Here is a 27,812-nt window from a genome sequence, read left to right as displayed (position 1 = left end):
ACTTACTTAAAGTAGTATTTAGTCAATTGAAACAACAGTTAGCATTTGTATAGACTCACTGGCACTTTTATTACTCTTATTATTTTGTAAAGAGTTTGTATCTCCCAGAGTGGTTAGTTCTTAAATGTTAGCAGAAATAAAATAACATACCATTGAAAATGCCTATCCTGCCTCCTTCTAATTTCCAAATACATACTACACACACACACATATACATGTGTATGTACATATACCCAAATGCACATTTTAGGTACTGTTGTAAGGCTGCATAGTAACAAGACAGCTAAGCTGAGGAGGATGTATATGCCTACATATCTCAGCTGCAGACAGAACTATTTTTTTTCCACTTAAGAGACAGATTGATCTGAAGACCAAGGAAGTGAGTACTGAAACCAGACCATTTTGATTCTGATCAGCTGGACAAGGTGTCAACAGGTGTGGGTGGGAGAAGAAAAGGAAGCAGAGGCTGCTGCAGTCATCTACAGTACTGCATGTATTTGCCTTTGATGTTGTCTCAATTCTCCTGGCAGCTTTAGTATTAATATTTTCAGAAGAGAGTAAGCACCCAGATCTTTTTATGCCAATCCCTTTTTTCCCCAAGAAAATACACTTTGAAACCTGTTGACAAGGCATTTACAGCACACTCAAGAAAACATTAACAGATCTACAAGATAAATATATTTTTTGCTATAACTTATCAGAAAGTCTAAGTAAATCATATTCTATAACTCACATCTGGCTAGGACTACATTACTAGAAGACAATGTAAGACAACAAACGTGCATTATGCTGCCAAAGCAGTAAATAAATATGAAAACATGTATATACCTTCTTTTTCCACCGAGTCAACAACAGCATTGACAAGGTGTATTACAGTCACTACGGAAGCTTGTAAAAGGTATAAAAGGAGCAAATTAAAACAAACCTATAGTTAGTATCACTTTAAACAGCAGACACATACACATAAAACCCCCCATCAACACTGTGAAATTGCAGTTTGTTACTGTTTTATAGAGCAACATTATTAGTGTACATGCACATTCACTCTCAATCTAGAGAGTAGTGGCATGTAACACATAAAACACATATCTAAAGCTCAATTTTATTATTGCTAAACATACAACAGTAACTACTCATGAAGTACATTTTGTATGAGGACAAGGCTGCTTAAGTTGTTTTAGAATTACTGAAATGTTGCCTAAATATACTCATTTGCATCATACTTTATCTATATAGCAACAAACTAGACTTTTCCCAAGGCTTGTATTGAGTGAATTAAGGATTATTGCATTAGACTTCTCCCTTAAAGATGTAAACTATGTTGCCTCCCTATCAATGAAAGATATGGGAAAGAAATTTTCCCTGAAATGAACTAAAAGGACAGAATATGAAAAATACCTACTGAAAATTTCTGTTACTCATCTACTTAAGTTCTGTATAAAGTAGAGATACCACAGTAGGAATACCAAATTCAGGCTGTTACATACTTATTTAAAAAAAACCAAACTTGAATGTATTTTTTATGTCTTCACTTTCCCTCAAGATAGTTTTGGAATGGAGAAGGATTTATTCTTATAAGGTAAAAATGAAGTAAGCACATGCAACTGTTTTGCACAGCTCAGGGATTAAATACCAAGCTATTAAATTCTCAATCTACCAAAATGGAAGGAAGGAACAGTATCTATGATGCTACAGCTATTTCTCTTAAAATGATGTATTAATGAGTAATCAACACATGACAGGAAATGGGAAGAAGAATATACTAGACATATAAGACAGTGAGGAGGGGAGAACAACATGTACAACACGACACTTAAAACCACAGGAAAAGAAGTTGCAAGTTGGCATCAGGTCTACTGATAAAATGATGAGGACTGCAAGCATACCATTTTACTTTCACCAATCATTAAACCAGATAGTTTTCTTTCATGCTGTTAATAACGAATCACTCTACTTCATTAAGAAGCAGAATGTTCTTTATTCCTAAGCTAAAGGAATTTCAAGTTCTTTTTTACCAGGCAGAGACAAAAGCAGAAAGTGGAATAAAGAGTCAAAGCACACCTTAACTTAGCAAATTAAGTTATGAGAAAACTGTGGCTTTGTCCAATCAGTATGACATGCTTCTGAATACACAGATGCATTCATATCAACTACAAAAGCATCTGTCATAACAATGGAAAAGACATCCAATTAATAATAATCAAACCCACAAGTATGTCTGCTGATTATATTTTGATGGACTTGAGATGTGATCAAAATATTCATATTTTTATATTGGCTTTTTTCAATGTATGAAATGTTTTTATGAATTCATTTCAATCATGGTGAAAGCCAAATATACTGTTCTATTATAACAAAACTCCTTTTTGTGAAGTTTCCTTCATTACTAAAGTAATCAAACTTACAAGCAGTCCCTTAAACTCTGCTCTCACTCAGAACTGATCTGATCCATATGGGAGCTGAGGTCGCAGCAAGAAAAAGAGAAGGAAACAAATGAAACTGTAACACCAGAAAGCTTTTTACTGAGAGCTGAACAGCAAAGTGAAAATTATATTTGTGCAGAGGCCATTTTTTAAAATTCACTGTATTCTTGCATAAGATGATAACTAAGGATAACCTAGAAGAGTTTACCAAATTCCAATACGTTTTAAACACAAGGCTCTGAGCAACTTGAGCTGCATTTTCACTGTAATATTCTAACAGCAGAATGATTATAACTTTAAAGTAAAGTAATTAACAGTTGGCATAGAGATAGGTAAAGTATTTTTTTTTAAATTAACAGATTCGGGCATTAACATAAGTAAATGCAAATATATATTAAATAAGCTACTATTTAATATATATTCAATATATGTAAATCCTATTGTTACTAAGAGATACAGATGCAAAGACAGAACAAATGAACATCAGCAGCGGTACAGAATGGTTGCATTTTACGTACCATTGTCATCACAGGATTCAGACTGGAAGGAGCTGAGAGACTGGACCTCAGACATGCTTTCTCTTGCACTGTAAGTATGGGAGTTCTTTTCATCCAGAGGCTTCTTAGAAAGGCAGGGGTCAAGATCTACTACTTTAGCTGAAAGAAAAAGTTTCGAGTGAGACAATGAATAGATTCTAGCTTAAAGAATCAATACTACCTAAAGTTGAGGTCTCCACATTTTTACAAAACTTAGTAGAGCATGAAGGCTGATCAGAGACGAAACCCAGTGAAGACATAATGCCTTTTGTACTCTAAGAGGTGTAGACAGAGACTCTGTACTCATAATAAAATTGTACCAGCATACCCATTTAACGGGAAAGTAAAAACAGGAATGTCTCTTACTGTCATAGTCAAAATCCCAGCTGGGTTTCTGTATTGAATCACTGTCTGAAGGTGAGTTGGAGGGAGGTGGAGGTGGCAAGTTTGGTGCAACACTGCAAACAGCTACAGCTTTCCGGTGGCCATGTACAGAGTCTGGGTTAAAAGTACTAAACTCAGGGTGCTCAGGGATAGCAGACCCTTCAAAAGAATTCCTGTCAAGATTGTTCCTGGAGTCGCTTGGAATGCTTGGAGTGTATGAAATGGGACGAACAGGAACCTGTGGTGGGATGTCAGAATAGATGTTCTTATTCAATTTTGCATCAAAACACGGTCTTTGCAAGAAGGCTGTTGTAGCTCCCAGTTGCTTGTCTTCAGGTTCTGGCTGGTGCTTCTTCTTCCTACCAACCACTTTGCGGCAAACAACAAAAATCACAACTAACAAGAAGATTCCTGCGACGAAAACAATAATCCCAATCACTTCAGCTAAGCCAATGTTCCAAGATGTCGAAACATATTTATTGAGAACAATGTCTGTGCAGTGTTTGCCTCCAAATCCACGACTACAGTTGCAGTGGTATGAGCCATAGGTATTCTCACAAAGGGCACCATTGAGACATGGGTTTTCTACGCATTCATCGACATCAGTCAGGCACCTAGCAGAAACAGAGCACAGCAGTGGTGTTCAGTTTACATCAGCAGTCTTTGTTGTAATCTTGTTCTCAACAATTTTAGATCTGTTTACTATAAGGTACTGCACGCTAACGTGCATTTTACTGTTTTATCAACATCCCAGACTTCAACCAGTCTGAACTGTTGATCTCTTAATTAATACTACTACAATTCAACGTATGTGGAATGCTACCTACCTTTCTCCACGAAAGCCTGCTTCACACTCACAAACAGGTCCATCCAAACTGTCAATACACTTGCCACTGTTTTTGCAAGGATTGTCTTTGCAATATGGACCCAGCTGGCACCTGCAAAGGCAAAACAAACAAAACCAGCTGAACATTACCTTAACTGCAAGCGATTTCATAATGTGAGATACAGAGCTGTAACACAGGGGCTGCTGTTAACTTCAGCCAGCTCCAGTATGTCTCAAATCAGAGCTTAATGTAGGAAACACATTTAAAAAAAAACCAGAAGAAGTGTTACATTTATATCCTGTTTTCCAAGGGGTTCATTGATACAACGAACCATAGAAACATACCTTTGACCTGTATATTGTCCTCGGCACTGGCAGATGAAATCATCACTGACTGGGATGCAAGTCCCACCATAAAGGCAGGGGTTGGAGGCACATGGGTTGACACTTACATCGCAGTGAGTTCCCATAAACAAAGGTGCACACTTGCAGTAGTAACCTGAAATCAAATACAGTCTTTTTGAAAGCTGCACACAGCTTTACTGGATTTGAGATAAAATCCTCCCTGTCCATCCACAGATTTAAGATAAATTCCTCCCTACCCACCAAGCTGTTACATGAGAGAAAGGATGGGAAAAAATAGAAATGTTTTTATCGAAAGGTGAGGCAAAGTCTAACAGTAAGAGTTTTCTTAAACATTTTTCTCACAAAACACAAGTTGTCCCAATGATTTCGGAATCTTCAAAGAAAAATTCCAAAGTAGGCTGTTAAGAGGATGCACCTTCAATGTTAACACTGAAGATTAAATTCCCACTTTGGCGGATGGACTTTGTCTACCTCATACCCCCAAGCAGTTGAATCTAGAAAGCACACACAGCCTTCCTACCTATTCAACAACTGAATTTCTACAACTCTGGGAAACCAAGAATTATGCACGAATTCGTCCCTCAAAGCAGAGAAGTTGAAAAGCAGTTTTGAAAGCTAAAAGCAGAAGAATAAAGAGCAGCTTACCTCCATTTGACAGTGCGTTGCAGATGCCTCCATTCTGACAGGGGCTGCTCGAACATCCATCTGTGGCAGTCAGCAAGCACCCAGGAGTGACATCTACAGATTCCTCCATGTGTGCATAACTTCGTGGCTTGCTGCTTAGGGGCAGCTCTTGTCCATTCAGTACAATGGAATCCATACAGCCTCTGAAACCATTGCTAACCTGAGGACTTCTACCGTGTCGTGTACCTTGCTGACGAATATGACCACCAAAGAACACGTGATTGTCCAGGTTGAGTGTCCTAAGTGTGCCAGGAGCAGTACCAGATGCAGTATGCACCCTGTCCAGAACAAGTCGTGCATAGTTTCCATCCACCTCAAGAGACACGGAATGCCACTGGCCATCGTTTATCTGAGTGCTCTGAACAGAGACAATCCCGGGTCCACTGCCACAATCAAATTTATACTGCAGTCTTCCATGATGGATCTACAGAGGAAAGCCACAACATCAATAAATGGTCTGCACACTTCAAGAGTTTAAAATATTGATGCCTATAAAAGTTTATGTTTGCTGGAGAGACAGGATCATGGTGGTGTTCATAAAAAGCAGTTTAATAACACTGTTTTCCAGACACAGCAACTGTGATTTATTCTATATGGTTCTTTTAATTGAAACGTACACTTTGTACATTTTGTTCCTCTAGAAAAGCAATCACAGATCATAATCAAAATATTACAATACTTCAATACCTTTCATCTTGTGTTTTAAGTAACTTTTCCTGTATGAACTACACTATTATAAGTAAATAAATTTAAAGTTGTTCAAAATATATGATTCAGGAAGCTTTGTTTGTTTACAAATGTAAAAATTTCTGTACAAATTTTTCACCTGGACGTGTAACACACCCTACCTACCTTTAAAGCAATTTTCAGTTACAACCATTCTACATAGATGTTATGACTCAATCTTTTAACCTGACACAAAAATAGTAAGAAGATGGTACAAAGAAAGGAGGAGATATGCACTAGGAGATTTTAATATACCTCTAAGATACTGTAGTCTGTTCCTCGAGCATACATAACAACTGCATGAGCAGAGTAAGTTCTAAGTCTCATTGTCAGCTTCATTTCCTCTTTGTTCTCATTTTCCATGAGACGATATTTCACATAGCTGCTCCCAGTAAATGTCACAGCGGAGCCAGCTGATGCTTAGGAATACAGAAAAGCATAAAAAGTATTAGCACAGGACTGGAATAAAATTTATACTTGATTGAAAGTAATATAGTTTTAGAGAGTTTTTTAAAGTTAATTCCTTACCAGGACATTGTCCAGCTTTGCTGTCTTGGCAAACACAGGTGTATTTTCCTTCCTTTGGATCTCCTAAACATTCAGTACCTTCAGGACATGGATTTCCTTCACACACACTGCTTACCAGGGGGCATTTCCCTTCTGTGAAACCAAATCCATTATTTCTTTTTTGCTGGTGAAGATGGTATTTTGTGAAAAGGGACTGCTAAGTACAGCAGGTTAAAATGCCCCAAATGATATTTCTGACTATCAGACAAGGAAGTGAATAACAGTTATGGGGCATGACTGGCACAGACATGACTGGCACAGACATTCTATTCTAGACAAATAGTATATAGAGTGGCAGATGCTCAGCCTTATTTTGATTACTCAATTCAATTGGTAAAATTGGGAAACTGGTGTTGTGGTTTAAGGTTTACCATTAGAATCATTCACCACAAAAATTCAACAGAGTAGGTAGGGACAGAGTAGGTAGGGGAGAGCAGAGAAAAACATGTCTGTATTTAAGAAAGGAAAAGGAATGGGAAAAGGAATGTGCTTTAAATATTTACTTCCTATGTGCAAGTTCACCCAGCAAGGTTAAGTCCTGATTTTAAAAAGCGATGTTTTTTTACTCAGAGATAATGATAAATTAACCTTCTGTCAGAAATCTTTGTACTTACATATATTTTAAGAAATATTTATCTCCCACATTACCCTCTCATTCCCAAACTAGTTTGGAAACTGTGTGGGCTACTCCGCTAAGCAGAAACAAGGAAGTATTCAGGTACTTTGCAGGAACTTACTTTTGTGAACACAAGACTGAAAATGGCCATCAAAATAGGATGGGCAACAACAACAAAAAATTTACTTATTTCATAAAATGGAAAATGAAAGTGTAGCTATAAAGAAAATACATACCCACTCCTATAAACTTGTACTATGTAAATTCTTGAAATGAGGTAATGAGATAAGAAAGAATTACTCCTTACTACAAATAAAATTAGGCAAATAGTATAGAGAGAGTTACCGAATATTCCTGATCTTGTTCTGTAATATAAATTTCCATCTGAGGACTACTGGTGTTTGAAACCAGAACAACCTTTTCAAGGATACAATTTCCCTTACTGTGTTTCTTACCTTTACAAAGGCAAACTGCTGTTCTGTGATGACGGGGAGTGACGAAGCTCAGCCTGGCTGTGCTGTGTGTTGACATGGTGTTCTCATCCACCGTTACTTTCTCTTCACAAAATTTCAAAGGACAATCAAGGCCGGCACAGAGCTTATGAAACACGTCAATTATCCGGACACCTAAAATCTCCTCTAGGTCAGGCACAGAAGAGTTTATCTTGTGGAGCAAAATTCTCATTGGGTGGTGAGAGCTGCCAGACTTTTCAATATTCAGGAGGACATCCAGATTAGAAGGAGGCTCAGAAGGCTGCAAACTAACAATCTGGATGTCGTTTCTCCTCACGCCCAAGATGTTTCTCAACGCTCTCTGGAAATTGCGCCAGTAATCACCGATGAATTCTTCAGGGGACAGGTTTGCAAAGCGTATTGCGATACTGTGATTTAATACCTCTTGTGTGATTTGTCTGATGTGTACAGTAATATCAGCTGCAGCTGTAAATTTTCCATCTGTAACAGTGACATTTAGGAGGTACTGTCCTACATCTAACCTTTTGTGCGCTATTAGTTTGCCACCAGTACTGGAAACAGAGAACAGGGATTCCATTTTGGGGTCCAGACTGTATGTCAAGGTATCATAAACATCTTGATCGGTTGCGTGAATTTTTCCAATGACACCACCTGAATATTCTTCCCCAAAGGCTGTGATAAAGATTTCCAGAGGCAGTATTGCTGGAGAATAAATGCTTTCCTCAATAACTCTAATATCAATGTAAGTCAAAGATGACAACGGTGGTTTTCCGTTATCTGACACCTAAAGGAAAGATAAGGACAGATTTACATTTTTGCTTTATCTCAAATTCTACTGCAGATATTTATCCTGTATATAGCTGAGCTGTATTTTTGTGCCCATAAAAACCCCATCAAGAAGTCCTATAGTAAAATGCTTTACATAAATTCTGTAACACAATTCCTAACATAGAAGTTAACGCTGAAAATTTAAAAAGCTTATATAAGCAGGCACACACAAACATGTTTTCATTTCTCCCAAGATTAAAAGCCTATAGTGCTCTTATTACCTGGAAATGCCAGGAAGCTATTAACACTGGTAGCAAATACAGAGGAAATGCACAGTAGCTGGTTTCAGACAGCAGATGGTGCTTGAAGCTTTTTAATATCAAGCACAGAAACACTTTACAAACTTGAAATGAGTCATGCACTAGAAATGTACAACATGCTTCACTACAATTAGGAGGTAATCTGGAAGACAAAGTAAATGTACCGTGCTAAACGGAACTTCAAAAGGAAAAAAATGCATGTAGAAAGTTAATTATGTTGCCTTTCATGATTTTTGGTCACAGGAAAACAAGAGGTGGGTACCAGTAGTGCTATTTGCTTCAGAGAGTTAATCAACTGTCTTTAACTGTATCAGCCCAATTCAATTTTAAATCCTTTTTGAACACCCTATTCTCCACCCCTTCTGGACAAAGACATACACTGCTGGTGTACAAGGACAGTAAAAAAACAAGAGTGGAAAAGTGAGCTAAGAGCATTCCTTTGGGTTCACGTTTTTCTTTCTATTTCTTACCTCTTATTTCCCACTACTTTTTCCAGAACTCAGTCTCAGTTACTGAAAGTGACACTGAAGAAATTAGTTAAAGAAGAATCGGAGACGTGAAGGTACAGAGGGGATATACAGGCCTCAGAAAGTAGAAGATATTCTGCATTGTTTAACAGATTTTGCAATAATTTTACAGAGTACACTTTGAAGATCTATGTGGAGAGGCTGCTTTTGCTTTTCTTTAATACAAATTTAAGCAAGAGGAGTAACTCCAGGCACAAGATTATCTGTGGATGGGCACATAAATGTAGCATTTTTAAAAGGTAATGTGTGTCTCCTAGAACTATATGTCCTCATCTGTTTCTGTTAACTCCAAAAGACAGGCATGGCTAGAAACTTGTCCTCCAGTTACCCAAATAAATAACGAGAGCTTGAGCTCAAGTTGGCAAAGTTTTGTTTTGCCTAGATCTCTGCCTGGAAACAAGACAAGGCAGGCAGTTTAGCTACAGAAGAAATGCCAGGGGAAACCAGAAAAGGCTCAAAAAAAACCCAGACAAGCAAAATTATAACAAATGGACAGCAAGTAGAAAAGAAGAGCCCCAGGAGAAATGGTTTTTCAATAGTGCAGATATTTAAAAATGTGCTGTGGTTTTAAAGTGAAGACTTCAGAGTGTGGCACAAAGGACTGCATGACTCATAGCTGAAGATTTCGCACACTAATGCTGTGAGACATTTGTTAATGGATAATCTATTTCCTTTGGAGAGAGCACAAGCAAATACAACTGGCATGCCCATATAAGGTGACCACCGGGGGAAAAAAAAATCCTTATTTCTATTAAAATGACAAAAGTAAAGTCTTTTGAAGGTAGTGGGTGCGTAAAGTGCATATGAGGAAAGTTTGTGTAGTTTTAGTGGGGGTTTTTTTAGTTATGAGGTTTTTCAAATGAAAGTATGCCTGTAAATTATAAACATCACTACTTCTGCAATCCATTCAAAAAGCAACTAAGGTGAAAGCTGTAAATACTGAAAAGCACACCAATAAAGGTCAGCTAAAACTGAAAACGGGTATCAAGAGTTCATACACAGCCATTAACTTGTGATTTGCAAGATCAAAATGCAGAAATTAAACAAAATGCAAACTTGAGAAAATGCCTTCCTACAGACTTTAAAAAGTATTATTTTAAAGGAAGAGAGGAAGAATATTTTTCCTCAACAGCCTTGTCTATAATTTTGTGTGTATCACTGGAACTAGAGTCTTGTGATAGGGAAATACTAGTTTTAGTCTTGGACGCCTTCATACCCATGGGTTGTAAGAAAATAGCAAATAATAGCAGCATGTCTATTGAAAAAAGCTAGCAAAATGTAAAATGACAAATGGCAATTAAAAGACAGTGATATATTTCAAGAATCCAGTCAAGAAGCTTGGAAATCAACTGATTAGACAGCTCCAAAATACTGACAAAAAGAGGCACATTAGTAAAGTCTGCTTTAATGATTTACAGTATCTGAGAAGTCTTTGCTCTAAATGAGTACATTTGTTTTAAGACACTTGTTTGGCTACTGGATGCCATTGAAAGAGCCCAGATTCATTTCCTAATAAAAACGCCCTTTTCAGCTACTGTGCTGAAGACAAGATAGCTGAAGTACTGACAGGCTGTTTACAAGCAGACTAGACACCAGAAAGTGGCTTAGAAATAAAAGAATTGCAAGATTCCACCCAGAGGAAGATGTTAGACAGGCATCTCACACTTAAAAAAAAAGCTAGGCACATCAGGAAGGGCCAAAGCTGGAGTTAAATCATGAAATGCAACAAAGTCAATGTAACAGTGTGTACAGAACTGTTGAAAATATAAGTTTGAAAATATAACTACCTGTACATGCATTTATAAGAACAGATTTAAAAAGCAAAATAAATAGAAATTAGTTACTGTTAGAGAAGATCTAAAGGAAAACATATGACTCTTGCCCTACACTGATACCACATACAGGAAAAAGACCCATAAACCAAAAGGTGACTTTGGGGGAATTGGCATATCACTATTGAGGAAAAAATGGCTAACAGAGGAATAATATACCTGCCCCCATTTTCAACCCAATCCTTAAACCCTAAACTAAAGTACACTTAAATGGAATGATATCTGTCCTTATATTGATGGCTCCTGGATACTAACATTTCAGTGACTCAAACAGCAAGTTACAATATCTCTGTGAATTTTTTCTTCTTTCCCCAAAGAAAATAGACTTTGTGTAAATATGTCACAACTATCCCAATGTGACCAGAATTCAGAATACACTGTTATAAACAGTATTACTTGAAAATACTGCAACTGAATGTTTATTCATAAATTATCTGCAATAGTATACATAAGAATAATGTGGAAATTAAAATAAATTCCTCATGTGAAAATGAAGGTAAGAATTTTTCTTAAAACCTGAATCTGGAAATGAAGTTTAAGAATTAAGGGCATCTACTTTTAGCCTATTAATTTTTAGTCCTCTGTTCCTAGCTGCTTAATTTATAACTGAATTTAAAAGGACTAGATAAGATTAAAACAATTGGTTTGAACTTTTCTCACGCTAGGTTACAAGAAGTATTTGAGAGAACTTAGCTAGTTTAATGTAACCTTGGAGATGGTCTGGTCTTTTCTCACAACAATGGCACATGTAGCAAATATTACAGCACATCAGGGTCATTTTTTGAGTTTTATACTGTGGCTTCCACTGCAGGATCCTCAGATCTCAAACTACTGCACTGCAAGTTTCAATGCTATGAAAAAACATCTACCGAAAATAGTATGAAAAAAGGTCCAAACTCAAAAAAAAGATGTTTTCAATTGCCATTGAAAAAAGAATGTGGCACTACAGGAAAATTTTCCATTACTGCTGTGTTGAGCAATATCCCTGCTTTCATCATGTGAGTTTAGTCCAGTACACAGCTTCAAGGGTCAAAACGATAGCAGCAAGAGGAATTCCACAGGCAATAGAAAATGGCTCAAGGGACCTGTCCCCTGCTGGTTTTTCAACATTCCAACCAGGAGGCAAAGGGCTTATTAAGACCACTCACCCAGTTAACATTTCACTTCACCTTACTTCTAAATGTGATCTTCCCATTACATCTGTGTAGATTAGTATTTAAACCAACAGATTTTGTCTATGAAGAAATGGGACATGGCTCAAATGACTACTTGGCATGTCAGGATCTCCTAACAGAATGACAAGTGGTGGAGTGAGCATGAGTGGGAAAAGTTAATCAAATATTTACAGTGCAAAACAGTAAGAGGAACATGACAGAAGCATCTTACCTTGACATGAAGCAAATAGTGATCTCTCACTTTGCGATTCAGGGCAGCGCTTGTGGTCAGAACTCCCTGCTGGGTAATCTGGAAAGTTCTCTCTTCGTTTCCAGTCAGGATGGTGAAGAGAAAAGGAGGGCCGTTGTGAGAAGAATCCCTGTCTGTCACCACTAGCTGCAGCACACTGAATCCAATAGGTTTATTTTCCTATAGATATATAATACACATTGGTGTTATAATTGAGGCTATGGTCTGATGCTGATTTCTTCCTTGCAACAGAAACCCCAAAAAATTACTGTCAAACCAGTTAATCAGTACAAGAGAAATCAGAACGACAACACTGCTTCAGGGAAACTACTACCCTCTGAGATTAAGACTCAAAAAAGTAATAGGAGAAAAGCAGTTTTTTTAACTTGGTATTGTATTTTTAAAGGTAGCTCAGCCTTGACACTTCACATTTTCCACTTCTGGTCTGAATTAGTATTACTGTAGCCTAATTACCAAGTCATCAAAGATTCGAAATTTAGAGAAAACACCTGTTCAGGATAATCTAATGCCTTTGTTGGGAGGACTAGAAAAATATACGCCTCCATCTGACCCCTTGTGCCACTAATTAGGAGTTCTGCCTACAGCTGTGGCTGCTACAGGCACGATCCAGTTAAAATACTAAATCCAGGCTTTAAAATTTGCATCATAAAATCCCTTCAAGTTTGCATCACGTGGATGTCTGAGGTTTCACAGGCACTTCACATATGTTGGCTTATCACATATGTTACACACACACATACAACCTTATCTGACACTTGTGACTCCTCTCCCAGAATACTTGTGCTCTACTGTATCAGCCAGATTTCTCTATATACATACTTATTAGAAAAGCAAGAAAAGTAGAAAACTTATTTTGAAGTACAACAATAACAAAATGCTATCCCTTTCACAAATCTAAAAAGTCCTGATAACAATACTCTGTTTCTGAGAGAGTAAGTCAATTTAGCTATCAGATACTGCAGAAAGCTGAAGCTTTTTCCCTTTCAGCAAAACAGACCATTGCTTTAAAATACAAATATTTACAGCTGGATATCTAAAGTAATTTGACTTTCCTAAAAGCTAAGCACATTTTCTACTGTGTCCAAATATATCCATCTCAAATACAAAAGGAAATGCAACTAGGGCAGGCCCATACGAATGAACTATAAAACAAGAGATCTTCCTCTTCAATTGAGTAAGGGAAATAGTACATACATTGGCTACACAGTCTGAAGTTTAAGTGAGATATTAAATAACATTTATTTCAAGAAAGACTATAATAGGGGATAAGAAGATTCATTTGGCAGCACATAAACATGAATCTGGAATCTGTTGGCTTGGGTTTGGCTTTTTATTTGGGGGGGTTTTTTGGTTTCTTTTTTTTTTTTTTGTGGGTTGTTTTGTTTTGTTTTTTGGGGAGGTTTTTTTTTTTTTTTTTTTTTTTTTTTTTTTTTTTTTTTTTGGTTGGCTGGGGTTTTTAAGAACAAGATCCAGGACATCTTATTTGCATACTGGGTGCATATTGTACGTAGTCACTTTGTCCTGTTTTGGAAAGCTGCCTTTACAAATGATGCACACTTGTCTCAAACACAAGTTTATGTTAGGATGGCACAGTGCATCAGGTAACATTGTGTGATCCTCACAGATCTACTGCACCAGGCCAGGAAACAGCACAAGGACACAAGGAGCTCATTTGCAGTACTAGTCTACAAAGGTCTTAGTGCAATTCCTTTGCTGACTTCCATTTATTTCTTCTTGGATTCAGGAAGACAAGAAGTATAGATGCTGATTCTGCTGTCTTTGCTTTAGCAGTTTTCTGAATCAGGCAAGTACGTGCCAGACACTTGGCAATGTGGCCTACGGCTACCATCCTACAGTGTAAAATCAGTCAAAGGATTGGTATGCAGCCATATGAAATTCCACTCTTGTTTCAGCTGCTGCTGATCCCAGAGGAGGCCAGTGGGAATTAGGGCTTAACCTGATGCCATGGTGCAGAGCACTAGCTTCACAGTAACAAGGACCTAAAGGATCTTTCTCTAAGCAGTAACTCTTAAGACTAAAAAGAGATAGGAAAACTATAATGTATTTTAACATGCCTGCATGATTCTAAGATTGTTCTGCGCATAAAAGGAATTTATAATACATAGACACGTACACACACAAGGAATCAGAAAAAGAACCCAGAGAGGTTATGCAGTTTCCCTCACTGTAAATATTCAAGAACATTCTGGACTCAATCCTGTGCCCAGGACTGGACTCAGTCATGTGCTCTAGGATGAGCCTGCTTTAGCAGGGAGGTTGGACCGCATGACTCACTGTGCTCCCTTCCAACCTCACCCATTCTGTGACTCTTACAACCTGCAGTGTAAGTTTCTACATAACATGCAAACAGGAATTTTCAAACCCTCAACACTTATTTGATAAGCAGTCTCACTGGAGACCTTAAATAATTTAAAATACAGAAAAATTCAAGTCACAAATTTGCAGTCCAGTAACACTGAGTTAATTACTTCACTAGTTGCATTTACCTGGATGATAACACTATAGTTTCCTTTTGAGAACACTGGAGGATTATCATTTACATCAGAAACATCAATGTTTACTGTAGTTGTGTTAAGTTTAGGTGGACTTCCATTATCTGAAGCTTGAACTGTCAATGTATATCCTGAAATCTAAAAAAATGAATAAAAAAAATTAAAAACATTTACTGAAGAGGAATAAAGTAACAAACTCAGATTTTGTTTTATGGAAGAATTATTTTAGCACAACCCCCAGTAAAGCTTTCCTTCATATATTTAATCCTTTCTTTTCCTCCCAGAAGTACTGATATAAACAGATGCTTGCACTTTACTATAGCAATATTAATTTTGGAACATAAAACAGTAATTTAGAAATAGAGTAAGAAAATGGTGGTCATCAATTATGTATAGGTAAATTAATCCCAGCTGCCTTAAAACCACAGAAAACTCACCTTTTCTCTGTCTAGAAGCTTAGTCACTTTTATTTCACCTCTGGTAGGGTCAATTGTAAAAGGATTTCCTTGATTCCCATCTATTATTGTGTAGTGAATGTGGTTGTTGGAAGGTCCATCAGCATCATCTGCCATAACCTAAGGGACATTACAATCTCAGTTAAAACAGGTTGAAAGAGACTCTAGCATCTCTCAGATAAACTCACCCTGAAGATGAGCTCTTTTGGTCTAACAAATTTCATAGATCACAAGAGAAATGCCATCTCAATACATTATACTAACATCATTTAATTTCCTGAATTTCTTCTGAAAGTTAAGTCATGGTCTCATGAGGAGAACATAAACATATCACAATATATTATCTACTTTCCCACAGCATCTTAAGTCCCTACTTCTGAAACTTTTTCAAAGTAAATTTTCCATTCATTCAGTGGCAAACATCTACCTGTTGATGTTAACCTTCAAATCAATACTCATTCCTTCAAGAACGAAAGCATGTTCATCATGACAGAATATTTCAAAGCGAGAAACCAATACGTACTGTAATAACTGACTGCTCAAGCATAGCATCTTCACTGATTACTGCAGTGTAAGTGTCTTGGCTAAACACGGGAGAATTGTCGTTGATGTCCGTGACATTAATGTTCACTGTTACAACATCACTTAATGAAGGTGTGCCTCCATCTGTGGCTTCCACTGTCAGGTAGTACTCATGAGAACTTTCATAATCCAAACTCTCAATGATGAAAATGGCTCCTAGGGAAGAAGAAAAAAAAAAAAAAGCCTCAAACTCTGCTACTGCTGTACTATTATGGGTTGCCAATTTTTATTTTGACCTGACAAATACTCAGCTTCTTCAGGGCTTGATTTGTCACTGTAAAGCTAGAGCTACCCTGTGATATGATAATGCTTTACACATGTAAATGAAGTTCCTGCCATTACCACAAAAGATTCACAGTTTAAAACAACCAGGCTTACCTTTTGCAATGTGAGTTTTTAACAGACTAGTTAAGATAGTGCAGTCCCTAGCATACAAATTGATTTGCTGGATGAGTTTTTCTGGAACCTTTTTACTCCTTTCAAATATACGAAGTTTATCTTCCATACCTTAGTACCAGCATGTCCACTGGAAAAAGCAGAATTGTAATTTCCACTACACTAGCACAATTAACTACTAAACTATTTAACTAACTACTAAAAGTGAATTAAAATTAACTTGTGGGTAGAAATCTTATTAAAAACAAAACCAAAAATAAAAAAATCCAAACCCAAGAAACTTTGCAAGAAATTAGCTCTAGAAAAAGAACTATATAAGTAAACAAAACTAAAACTGAGGTGTTTATTGATTTTTAACAAAGAATTGTCAATAATAGGGAAAAATTTTCAACATAACCTAAAAAGTCCCTGAGACTAAATCTGACTATCATACAAGCCTAAAATCTCCAGTCATGCTGGACATATGGTTGAACATAATATTCCAATTCCAAGCTCTCTTTAATGTCATATCAAACTTCCCTAGGATTACTGCCTTTGTGGACCAATGACTAGTCTTTCCAACCAATTTTATTTCTAATCCTTCTTTTGCCAAGCCTGGCCATTCCTTCTGATTACACACTTTAAGACTATTATGTTTCTCATTACAGATCTATGACTTTCCACCTGCCTGCCCCCAGAGCAGGGAATTTCCAGTTAGGAAACCCTTATAAATGAACCTAATCCAAGTAATAATCCAATAAATAGAAGCAACAAATTCCTCTTCTACATTTTACTGCATTCCTCCAGTAAGCTTGCTGGTAAAATGGGTGAAAGACAGCAGCAGCAACTTCTCAGCTGGGATGAAGAAATCTGTGTACACACAGACTGTACATAACCTGGCTCAACCATGGAGGAAGTCAGTATGGCATGGTGCTTGCTTGGCCACAAGTAACATTCACAGCTGCAGCCTGTTACCTGTTGTTGAATCGATGCTGAATTTTCCATGTTCGTTCCCACTGACTATCGAGTATGTGATTTCAGCGTTGGCTTCAATGTCTCTGCTGGCAGCATAGATCTGGAGAACTTCGGTTCCCACCAGAATGTCCTCTGACACACTTGCACTGTACTCCCTATGCTCAAACACGGGTGGATTGTCATTAATATCCAAAACAGAAACTATGAGACTACTTGTTGAAGACAGTCTTCTAGGCAAGCCTTCATCTGTGGCCTTCAAAGTTAATGTGTACACAGCTTGTAATTCCCGATCCAAAGGCTTCTCCAAACGAATGATTCCAGAGAATTCATCAATGGAGAACTGCCCCTCTGCAGAGTTCACCAGCGCATAATGGATTTTACGGTTCAACCCTGCATTTTGAAAGAAAATTTCAAGTATGAAGCAGCCATTAAAGTATACAACAACAGAATAATCCATCTGATAGCTATGAAACTAAGACATGCACGCTAAATATTATCATTCATGTTAAAAGTACATTTCAGAAAGAGGTAAAGTCTCTTGTGAGGGGCAGAATTACTTCCAAAAAAACATTAAGCTAACACTTCACTGCACTGATTTTCTGTCATACAGAAAACATGAACCATGGTTCTGCTTCAGTTGTAGCACTAGTTAATATGAAACAATTGTTAATATAAATGTAATTATAACTTTAGAACAACAGAATCTGCTTACCAATCTTATAATAACACAGGAGGATATGGGAGAGTTAGGTTGCATCGATTAACTAGACTCCAAACTCTTTATTTAGGAATCGTGCCCCAAAATTAACAGGAGCATAATTTATAGCACCATTTCTTTATAAAACAAACAAAAACCTTATAGATTTTAAGGGCAAGTATTTTGGTCCACCTGCCTCTAACACTGGTGAAGTATGAAAACAACTGTCTGTTACCTTTCAAATGAGCAACCGAGCTTTATCATAGCACAAAGCAGGTCAGCTGTTTTAGAAAACTGAGACAACTATTCATTAATACTATTTGATTAAGAAACTGATAAGATGTGGAAATCACGCCCTTAAATGCTGTTTTGTTCCTTACAACAAAGCCTATGAGCAAATTCCTTCTGACGTCATTTTTAGTTCATGTTCACTTAATATTTGGAACTGAACGATGAAGGCAAAGAGACAGTAAAAATCTTAACAGCATATACATAAAGCTACAGCTGACCAGTGGTCTCTTGATGGCATGGTCATCAATGGCTGGCCTGAGAAGCACAAAAATCCATGAATGCCCATTTACATGAACAGACAGGGCTTGATAGTCCTATTACTTCATCAGGAGTAAAAGGATGAACCTAATTGATCATAGCATTAATACCTTATGACAGTTAAAATTCCCTACATTTTGTCTCTCCCCCCTCTCCTCTTCTTTGCAAAGACACCATAGGGATGTCTTCCAAGCTATTCACACATGAAAGTCAGGTGTTAAATGATTTAGTAGACCAAAATATATCTTTCAGGAGTCTAATCCTGAATGGTATTGAACATCTGTCAGCTCTACTGAAACACTTGACACCTCTCAGGATAAAACTAAAGAAATAATACTCTAAGTCTGAGAACATGACAAAAGTATCAGTCAAAGAATGCATACCTGCATCTGCATCTGTTGCCTGCACTCTTGTCAAAAGGGTTCCAGGCTCTGTGTTCTCAAATACTGTAATGGAGTAACTGTCAGTTGTAAATTCTGGGGCATTATCATTCACATCTTCCAGAGTTAGGATAATGTTAGCTTGGCAGAATCTTCCTCCTCCATCTGTGGCTTTCACTACAAGATGATAAACTGCTTGCTGCTCACGATCAAGTGCCATTAATGTTTTCAGTTCACCTACAAACAGCAGAACACATTAAGTTGATGCAAATTGCAAGGCTTAAGTACCCCTAAACATGTTTTCCCTTAAAATCGGAATAGCTAAACAACAATTTTCTTGTTTACAGTAATTTCATCCCTGGCTAAATCAAAAGCTGTACTGTATTAATGAACTCCACTTTGGGCAAAACATGTAAGTGACCTGCCTTTTCAATTTGAAAAGATTAAGAACTAAAACACTTTATTTTTTCCTAATGCTCTTGAAATAGAAATCAGCTAAACTCTCTGATAGTGCAGAGAGACAATGTGTACAAATGCAAAAATCCATGTGTGTTTGTGCAAAGTGAATTTTAGAACTCTGGGATTAAAAAAATGCAAGGTTAAATCCATGTCTGGTTTTTCTCAGCTATTTAGTTGTATTCCTTCCATAGGTATTGGTAATTCCTCCTCTAACATTTCATGCATAGATGCAGCTATTCACAATGAGATCTTAACTGCTACTACAGACAAATCTGGAGACCTCTAACACATACTTTCTTTCTAAAGTGACAGAAAACATGAGAGGCCACTACTATGTGTAGTCATTGTCACATTATAAACAAGTCAAAAAAGTATTATGAAACACTTTTTTTGAGTATTCTAGCCCTACCAGTTCTCAATTTATGTAACACAGTAGCACATCACACAGGTGACATTCAAAGCCAAAAATACCTCCCAAACCCATGTGAAGTAAGGTCCTTCTCATTTATTTTGTCACTGAAGTTTTCTAATCTCTTCTACTTGCATTACGTATTTGTATTCATCTTATTCTATTTTTTCTACACTGTTTACCCTCCTACTGCTTGTCTACTGCAGCCTGCACAGTACAGGATTTTGGCAATAGTGTAATACAAAACACACGAATGCCATGAAGAGCAAAGTGAAGCAAGTTAAAACTTGATCTCATTTATACTTTTGAGTTAATCTCATTCCAATAAAGCTGGAGATACTTCTGGTGTTTGCTATGGAAAGGAAATTTGTTGCTCCATCTAACCTCATCCCATTTAATTTTCCAAAACAAAAGATGGCAAAGAATATCTGAATGAAGATATTTCACAGCTACAAACCATTATTGCTGCTACTACAGTGAGTATAAAAAGAGCAAAATTTATGGCCTACTTTTATTCCAGTCACTTCAGCATGGAAGTTTCTGGCTTCAGGGCAATTACCCTGTTTATGCTTTAGTTCCTCATAAATTAAAACACTTGCCTTTTGCCTGAGTTTATTCAATATATTATTAGTACTTGTGCAGTAGAAATTCACATAAACCAATGTACAGTAAACCAACCCTTAGTGGAAAGTTTTCACAACTGACATTTATGTCTTCATGCAATAGCAAAGCATTTTATAAAATGAGGCGACTGGAGTCTTGTATAATGTATAAAGTATTATTACCTGAGTCTGGAGCAAGTCTGAATTTTTCTGCTCCTGTGCCATGCAGTGTGTAAGTAATTTCTGCATTGGAACGAATATCTGCATCTGTAGCAGACACCTGCATTATCAGCTTGCCAGGAAGGGCATCTTCAGGAACTGAATCAGCATATAAAGTCTGCAAGATTTCAAAGTTACATTGAAAAACTAAACATGTGAAGTAGGCAAAACTTGGAAAGGGGAGGGGGAAAAGGAATGATAGAGGAAATAATATTCTGTTTGAATGTCTGGTAACGTATCATGCGAACCAGAGGATGAAATAACTTAAAATTAAAAGAACTTATGATTTTCTAATTAATTACTTCACATTTATTTGATTATTCAGAAAGGTATTTAATACTGCAGCTATAGGGATTTTTGGACATTAGTGTATTGCTCAGATCTTGAAACACTTGTAACTAATAATGAAATAAATAAGCTAATAATGAAATGTGTTCCCAAAATAGGAGTTACAAATTTTTGCTAATTTCATTTTTCTCTCTTTTGGTGGATCATCTTTTCTAGGTCTGTCCCAATCTACAAGAAATTGATAGCTGCCCTTTTAATGAGACAAAAGCTTCTAGATTAAATTAAAAATAAGAAAAAGGATTCAGAATTTATTGGCACTAAGCACTCTTAGCGCTTAGCCCAACCATGTCAGGAATGTGTATTACATTAGAAGCACTAAGCCTTGTAACAACAATATTAACAAAGGGGAAAATAAAAGGAAAAAAAGCTAAAAATACTGACTTGTCACTCTGTGTATAACTGCAACCATTTGTACAGAAGTAACCAACATAAACACCAAGTAAGAAAAAGAATCCTACATCACTGTGTACTTGTCCTTCCTAGGACAAGGGAAGATTTCAACCCAGTAATATGAAATCTGTGTTCAACTATGAAAAATACAAGAGAGGCAGTAACATATTTTGCAGGGGCTATCTTCCTGAGTTCTTTCCATTCCTTATTTTTCATGTCCATTTTTGCAGACTATAAAAATCTGGTACGGTAGACAGCTTTGTAACAAGAACACATTTATGGCTTACAGATTTTTGGTGTTGTTGACTGCAATTGCAGAGTAATGTTCCACTATTTTCAACTCTTTTATCACAGGAAATACTCACATATTTCAGCTGAGAAATGGGATTCAGCTTTCTTTAAAACTTTGTTTCTTTCATAAAATAGAGCATATAAACAATGATGGCTACAGCTTAAAATAATTCTTTTTGGAAAAAAATTAACATAGGAGAAATGTACTACAATTCTTCTTGTATCTCTCAAATACCCACTGAGTGTCAATGAATTGTCTTTGGATTTTTAAAAAAATCTGTCTGTGAAGTATCTTTTATTTAACAGCAATCTATCTTAGTAGTCCAAATTTTGTTAATGGTTTAAAAGGAACAGCTATTTGTCAGTCTTCTGAGAAGCAATTTCAGAGAAAATGTAAATTTTATGTATGAAAGCAGCTGGAAATGGAAGATACAAGACTGCCTACCTTTTCACAAACAGGGCTATTATCATTAGCATCAAGGACTTTAACCTCCACCACAGCTTTAGCTGCAAAGGTCCCATCAGTAGCTGTAATATTTAGAAGATAATTATCCTTTTCTTCCCTGTCCAGAGGCTTTTTGACATAGACCTTCCATTCATTCTGTAAATTTTCAATAGCAAACTGTCCCAAAGGATCACCTCCTGAAATATAAAAAGAAATACTATTACTCGATCAAAATTAAGGTATAGGAAAAAAAAAAAAAAAAAAAGAAAGAAGAAAGCAGGCATTTTCTGTGGCTTTATGAGGAAACAGCTTCATTTCCCAGGTAGAAATTGTCAGTAGATGCTCACACAACCAATTCATCCGTGGCCAACAAAATCCATAAAAATTAATTTAGAAATTCAGGTAGCATTATAGAAAACATCATATCATGAAATACACTAACTAATAAATAAATAAATAATAAAATATTTCACTGGAAATTAACAGCCTATTATTTTGTGAATTTTTATGCATTTTTTCTTTAACTGCATCTCTAATCTACATACAGTTTTTAAAATTAAATTTGATATATAAATAATATACAGAGAAAGGCATCTTAAGCAAGGCACACATGAAACAAAGCCAACTAAAATTCATTTTTCCACTGAAGTTTTTAAAATTCATATTAAGACACATACATTCTTTCTTTGCAGTTCTATGGTTTCAAACATTTTCCAATCTCTTCAAAGATTAAGCTGCATCTCCCATCATTCCAGCACCACTCAAACAGTTATTCTGACATTACCCAAAAAGACTTACCTGTGATGTAATAAAAGACTTGTCTATTGGTTTCTTGTGTATCAGCATCTGTTGTACTCAGGATGGCAATTACCCCTCCAGGAGGGTCGTCCTCACTGACTGTTCCCTTATAGATCTCTGCAGTGAACCGTGGAGGATTGTCATTCACGTCTGTGACAGTAACTTCAACCACAGCCATAGAAGACAGCTGGATTTTGTCACCCCGGTCAGATGCAACCACTGTGATCTTGTATTTGTCTCGTTTCTCGTGATCAAGTTCTTTCAGAGTGGTAATCCAGCCAGTTTCCATGTTTATGGTGAAAGATTCTATAATGTCAGGCTCTTGAGAAGGATCCAAGCTGTAAGTAACCTGCCCATTGAGTCCTGAATCTAAGTCAGTGCCTTTGACCTGTATGACTCTTGTTCCAGCTGGTGTGTTTTCTACAATGAATGCTTCATATGGGTTGGATTCCAAAATGGGTTTGTTATCATTTGTGTCTTTTACTTGAATGCTTACCTCTACTGAGGAAACAACATTATAATCTTCATTTGCATACTGTGCTTGAACAGAGAACTGGTACCACTTAGTTGTTTCATGATCAAGGTTCTTCTCAAGTTTCAACTCTCCTGTCTGTCGGTCAATCACAAAAAAGTCATCTCTGTTGCTTTCAGGAGTGTTCCCTTTAATCAGACTATATACCAAGGTCTGATTATGCTCTGCTTTGATAACATCTATCACAGTTCCAATTGGAATGTCCTCAGAGACAGTGTAAGAATAAAATGGTTCTGAAAATTTTGGTGTAGGCACTTCTGGTGGGAGTATTCTAGCATAGACAGGAACAACTGACTCTTTCTGGGGGGATCCACCATCAATTGCTCTAACAAGGAAAGTAAGAAACTCATTTTCCAAACCAATTAAACTTTCTTTTGTAGTAATTATACCAGACAACGAATCAATTTCTAAATTCTCTTCTACGTTTTCAGACTCTGCTTCAATAGAATATGTGATGTCTGCATTTGTACCTTCATCAGCATCAGATGCCCAGACTTTAATGACCGAAGTACCCCGTGGAACATCAGTCCCGATGTTTACTTCATACTCTGTTGCTCGGAATTGAGGAGCATTATCATTGTCATCTGTAAGTATGACATTAACAGTACAGAAAGCAACTTTCCCTCCCGAATCTTTGGCCATTAAACTAATGGCAATTACTTTTTCTGCTGGAGTTTCACGGTCAAGCTTTTCAGAGGTAAATATCTGCCCTCTCTCATTTGTATAAAATCTGTCTTTGGCAAAGTCATTTACAATGTGGTAAGTGATGTGGCCATGTGTACCAGAGTCTTCATCTGTTGCTTTAACTTCAGTAACCAAAGTATGCAGTGGAGCATTTTCAGCTAGTTCAACCTCATACTCATTCTGGCTGAAAACAGGACTGTGCATGTTGGCACTGATTACACTTATATGGACTTGGGCTGAGCTTCTGAAGACACCATCAGAAACCGACACATTAAGATTATAATGTGACTTCAGGGTCTGTCTGCGTAGGTTTGAGATGGTGATAATGCCAGTTTTACTATCAATCACAAAATTCTTCTGATCATTGCCTGTCAGAATGGAGTACTCCAGCTTGCCAACATCTGAGCTATCAGCATCTGAGGCTTGCACACATGTTACAAAATGTCCTCGAGGAGCCAGTTCACTAATTTTGGCTTCATAAAGCAACTGGCTAAAAAGAGGCGGGTTATCATTGAGATCAGTTACATCCACAGTTACAACAGTATCACTACTCAAGGGCAGCATGCCACCATCTATGGCCCTTATTAGTAACTTGTGTTGCTTAATTTGTTCGTAGTCCAAAGTTTTTGCTGTAAGAATGAGTCCAGTGCTGCTATCTACGTGAAAGTAGTCATGACTTTCACTATTATCCTCAACCAAGTGATAGGAAATTCCCCTGTTGGTTCCAGAATCGGCATCTGTAGCGCTCACTTGCGCAACAGATGTTCCAACAACAGATGCTTCAGAAAGTGTTGCAATGTAAGACTGCTCTGTGAACACAGGAGGATTGTCATTGATGTCTTCCACTATTATGTCTACAAACACATCAGCATGTGCCCCATTTAGGGAGTCAGTTGCTCGAACGCTCAGTTTATAGGCTGGATGAGACTCAAAGTCAAGAGGGGCAACAACATTTATAACTCCAGTGTTGAAGTTGATAGTGAACTGATTGAAAGGATCTCCACCTGTGATGCTGTAAAACACCTTGAGTCCTTCAGGGCTGTTTGCTTGTACGTGTACCACAGGACTGTGGAGCTGAATGTTTTCTGGTATCTCTGCACTGTAGAAAGGCTTTTCAAACACTGGCATAGCTTTACTCATAACTGTAATTGGGACTGTAACTTCAGCTGAAAATGCAGGGTCTCCTCCATCTTTTGCCACTACTGTGACCAGATACTCCTTATTTAGTGTGTCTGGTTCAAACTTCTTCTTCAGGGAGATTTCACCAGTAGGATCAATTTGGAAATGTTCATGATGTTCTTTGAGATAGTAACGCACCTCTCCATTTTTGCCTGTATCTTTATCTACTGCTGTCACACGTTGAACAACATGGCCTGCTTCCGAGTCTACTTTAACAGCAGCATAATATGGAAGATTGACAAAAAATGGAACGTTATCATTTACATCTTCTACTATGACTTTAACTACAACGTGTGCAACAACTGATGGTTTATTTTCCTCTGTCACTTCCACGACCACATCAAAAGATTCTTGCTGTTCACGATCAAATGGTATTCCTGTTGTGGAAAGGACTCCTGAAGTTTGGCTTATTTTGAATCTGCTGTCTGGATTTAGAATATGGTAAAACAAAGGCTTATTCATTTGATTCCCTATAGCAGTAACAACAGCTATTGTTTTTGCCTCTGTGGAATTCTCCTGCACTGTTGCAGAGTAAGAACTCTGTGTGAACTTCAGCTGGCTTGCTTTGCTTTCTTTCACATTAATTTTTACAGATGCAGTGCTTGCAAATCTGCCATCAGATGCTCTCACAGTTAATTCATATCTGCTTCTTAACTGAGTTGTGTTTTGTACTGTTATATCGCCAGTCTTAGGGTTTATTGAAAATTTTTCTCCAATGTTGCCTTCAATAATGGAATAAATTAATTGGGAAAAAATGCCTGAATCTGCATCAGTGGCATTTACACTGATGACTTTCACACCTTTATAAGTTGGAACCAGAAGGGATGTCTCATATAGCTCTCTTGAAAACACGGGAGGGCAATCGTTGATGTCAATCACATAAATAGTAACATTAGCTGCATATTCCGCATATAGACGTGGCGTGCCTGTATCATGTACTTGCACTGAAAAGCGGAAAATATTTGTCTCCTCATAGTCCAGACTCATTACTGTCCGAATGGCACCAGTGCTAGAATCAATGGCAAAATACTGGCGCACAGATGGTTCAACAATTTGATAAACAAGCAAAGCATTAGATTCTTTATCAGCGTCTGTAGCTCGAATTACTAATGGGATATTCTTGTCAGTCAGAACCACACTGTTAATTGAAGCTGATTCACTGATGAGTCCTGTATATTCAGCCTGCATGAAAATTGGTGCATTGTCATTCTCATCCCGAAGATGTACCAAAACTGTTGCATTACTGGACAAGCCAGCCATGTTTGTTCCTTGCACAGTAAGAGCATAAGAAGGCAAAGTCTCAAAATCAAGTATCTTCTGAGTAATGATGACACCTGAGTTGGGGTTGATAGCAAAGGCATCATCTGAATTACCATCTTTTATTTCATAAACTACAGAAGACTGACTGTACGCTGTAACCATTCCAACAAAACTGCCGATGTTGGCACTTTCAGTGATTTCTGTAGAATATTCTTTGGCTGTGAATTTTGGTGAGGCATTATCAGAAACTGTAACAAATATGTGCACAGAGGTCACTTCACTCATTGGAGGATGTCCTTTATCTGTAGCTTTTACCATCAGGTTGTATTCTTCCTGGTTACTACGATCTAATTCCTTTGCAATTTTAATCATACCCAAAACGGGATCAATAAGGAAGGAATTTCCAATATTCCCTGTGAAGAAAGAAAAAGCAATTAAAAAGAGGAATACGGAATTTAAGGGATGACTGCTTATTTAGCTCTATACTTAAAAAGACATAGATGGAACAGAGACTATGAGCAGACAGAACAGAGACTATGAAAATTTCTTAGTTTTGCTTGATAAACACTTGTTATCCTGTCTGGAAAGTTTTCTGTAATCAAGAGCTGGCAGTAATTCTAACTTTACTTGTGGGAATACTGCGTAAAATATAGTTAGCAAAGCCATCCAGGACTTGAAAATTAATGTAAAAATTTTCCTTTAGCAAACTTAAACATCAGCTGTAGCTGAAAGGAACTTATATTCAGAAGTTAACATTAGTGGAATAAAAGTTACATTTTATAATCTAAAACAACTGGAATGTTTTGGATGAGAAAAAAAAGAAGGGTTGTAACAAACAATTGTGAATCTTAATTGTTTATACAAGTATTGTTTAAATGACTGATTCAAAACCAAACTTTTTAAATTGGACAAATAGTTACCTCTCTCTTAATTTCCTATTGATACACAGACAAGTTATTCCCTGTATCAGAAGAAAAATAATGCCTGCTGAGAAGAACCAGCTGCCATTTAACATAAACACTTGTTTGCTTCAAATTTTGAAATATCCAGATGAACTACACTGCATACAAGACCCTGCTTATGTATAAAATATGCTAAGATTTAACATTTTACTAACCTAAAAAATGACATTACCAAAGCCATAATCTCAGCATGAAAAAAATTCTTTAAAAACTTCTGAGTTCTGCACACAAGTAG

The 27,812-nt window shown here is 37.0% G+C and overlaps 1 protein-coding gene across 5 annotated transcripts in view; it reads right to left on the bottom strand.

Annotated features, from left to right (window-relative positions):
* The window catches only part of FAT1 (FAT atypical cadherin 1), a 100,521-nt gene that overhangs the window by 4,569 nt on the left and 68,140 nt on the right, over positions 1-27,812 (bottom strand). For 2 of the 5 annotated variants that reach the window (XM_063156010.1, XM_063156011.1), the window contains exons 10-27: positions 22,961-27,028; positions 22,163-22,359; positions 20,653-20,806; positions 19,003-19,236; positions 17,374-17,763; positions 15,965-16,179; positions 15,424-15,561; positions 14,981-15,124; positions 12,435-12,632; positions 7,584-8,385; positions 6,474-6,605; positions 6,201-6,364; positions 5,181-5,643; positions 4,515-4,668; positions 4,171-4,281; positions 3,326-3,957; positions 2,942-3,079; positions 829-888 (exon numbers count right to left, since the gene is read on the bottom strand). In XM_063156010.1, the coding sequence (XP_063012080.1) occupies positions 829-888; positions 2,942-3,079; positions 3,326-3,957; positions 4,171-4,281; positions 4,515-4,668; positions 5,181-5,643; positions 6,201-6,364; positions 6,474-6,605; positions 7,584-8,385; positions 12,435-12,632; positions 14,981-15,124; positions 15,424-15,561; positions 15,965-16,179; positions 17,374-17,763; positions 19,003-19,236; positions 20,653-20,806; positions 22,163-22,359; positions 22,961-27,028 (8,394 nt within the window). Of the gene's footprint in view, positions 1-828; positions 889-2,405; positions 2,460-2,941; positions 3,080-3,325; positions 3,958-4,170; positions 4,282-4,514; positions 4,669-5,180; positions 5,644-6,200; positions 6,365-6,473; positions 6,606-7,583; positions 8,386-12,434; positions 12,633-14,980; positions 15,125-15,423; positions 15,562-15,964; positions 16,180-17,373; positions 17,764-19,002; positions 19,237-20,652; positions 20,807-22,162; positions 22,360-22,960; positions 27,029-27,812 lie in introns of all 5 variants that reach the window. The other 3 variants (XM_063156012.1, XM_063156013.1, XR_010027728.1) reach the window with 2 other exon arrangements.

The sequence above is a fragment of the Melospiza melodia genome, chromosome 5 (genome assembly GCF_035770615.1).
Source record: "Melospiza melodia melodia isolate bMelMel2 chromosome 5, bMelMel2.pri, whole genome shotgun sequence".
In the NCBI taxonomy this organism is placed as follows: Eukaryota; Metazoa; Chordata; class Aves; order Passeriformes; family Passerellidae; genus Melospiza; species Melospiza melodia.
The sequence above is the reverse complement of the archived record's forward strand: the minus strand, read 5'-3'. Positions and strand labels throughout refer to the sequence as shown.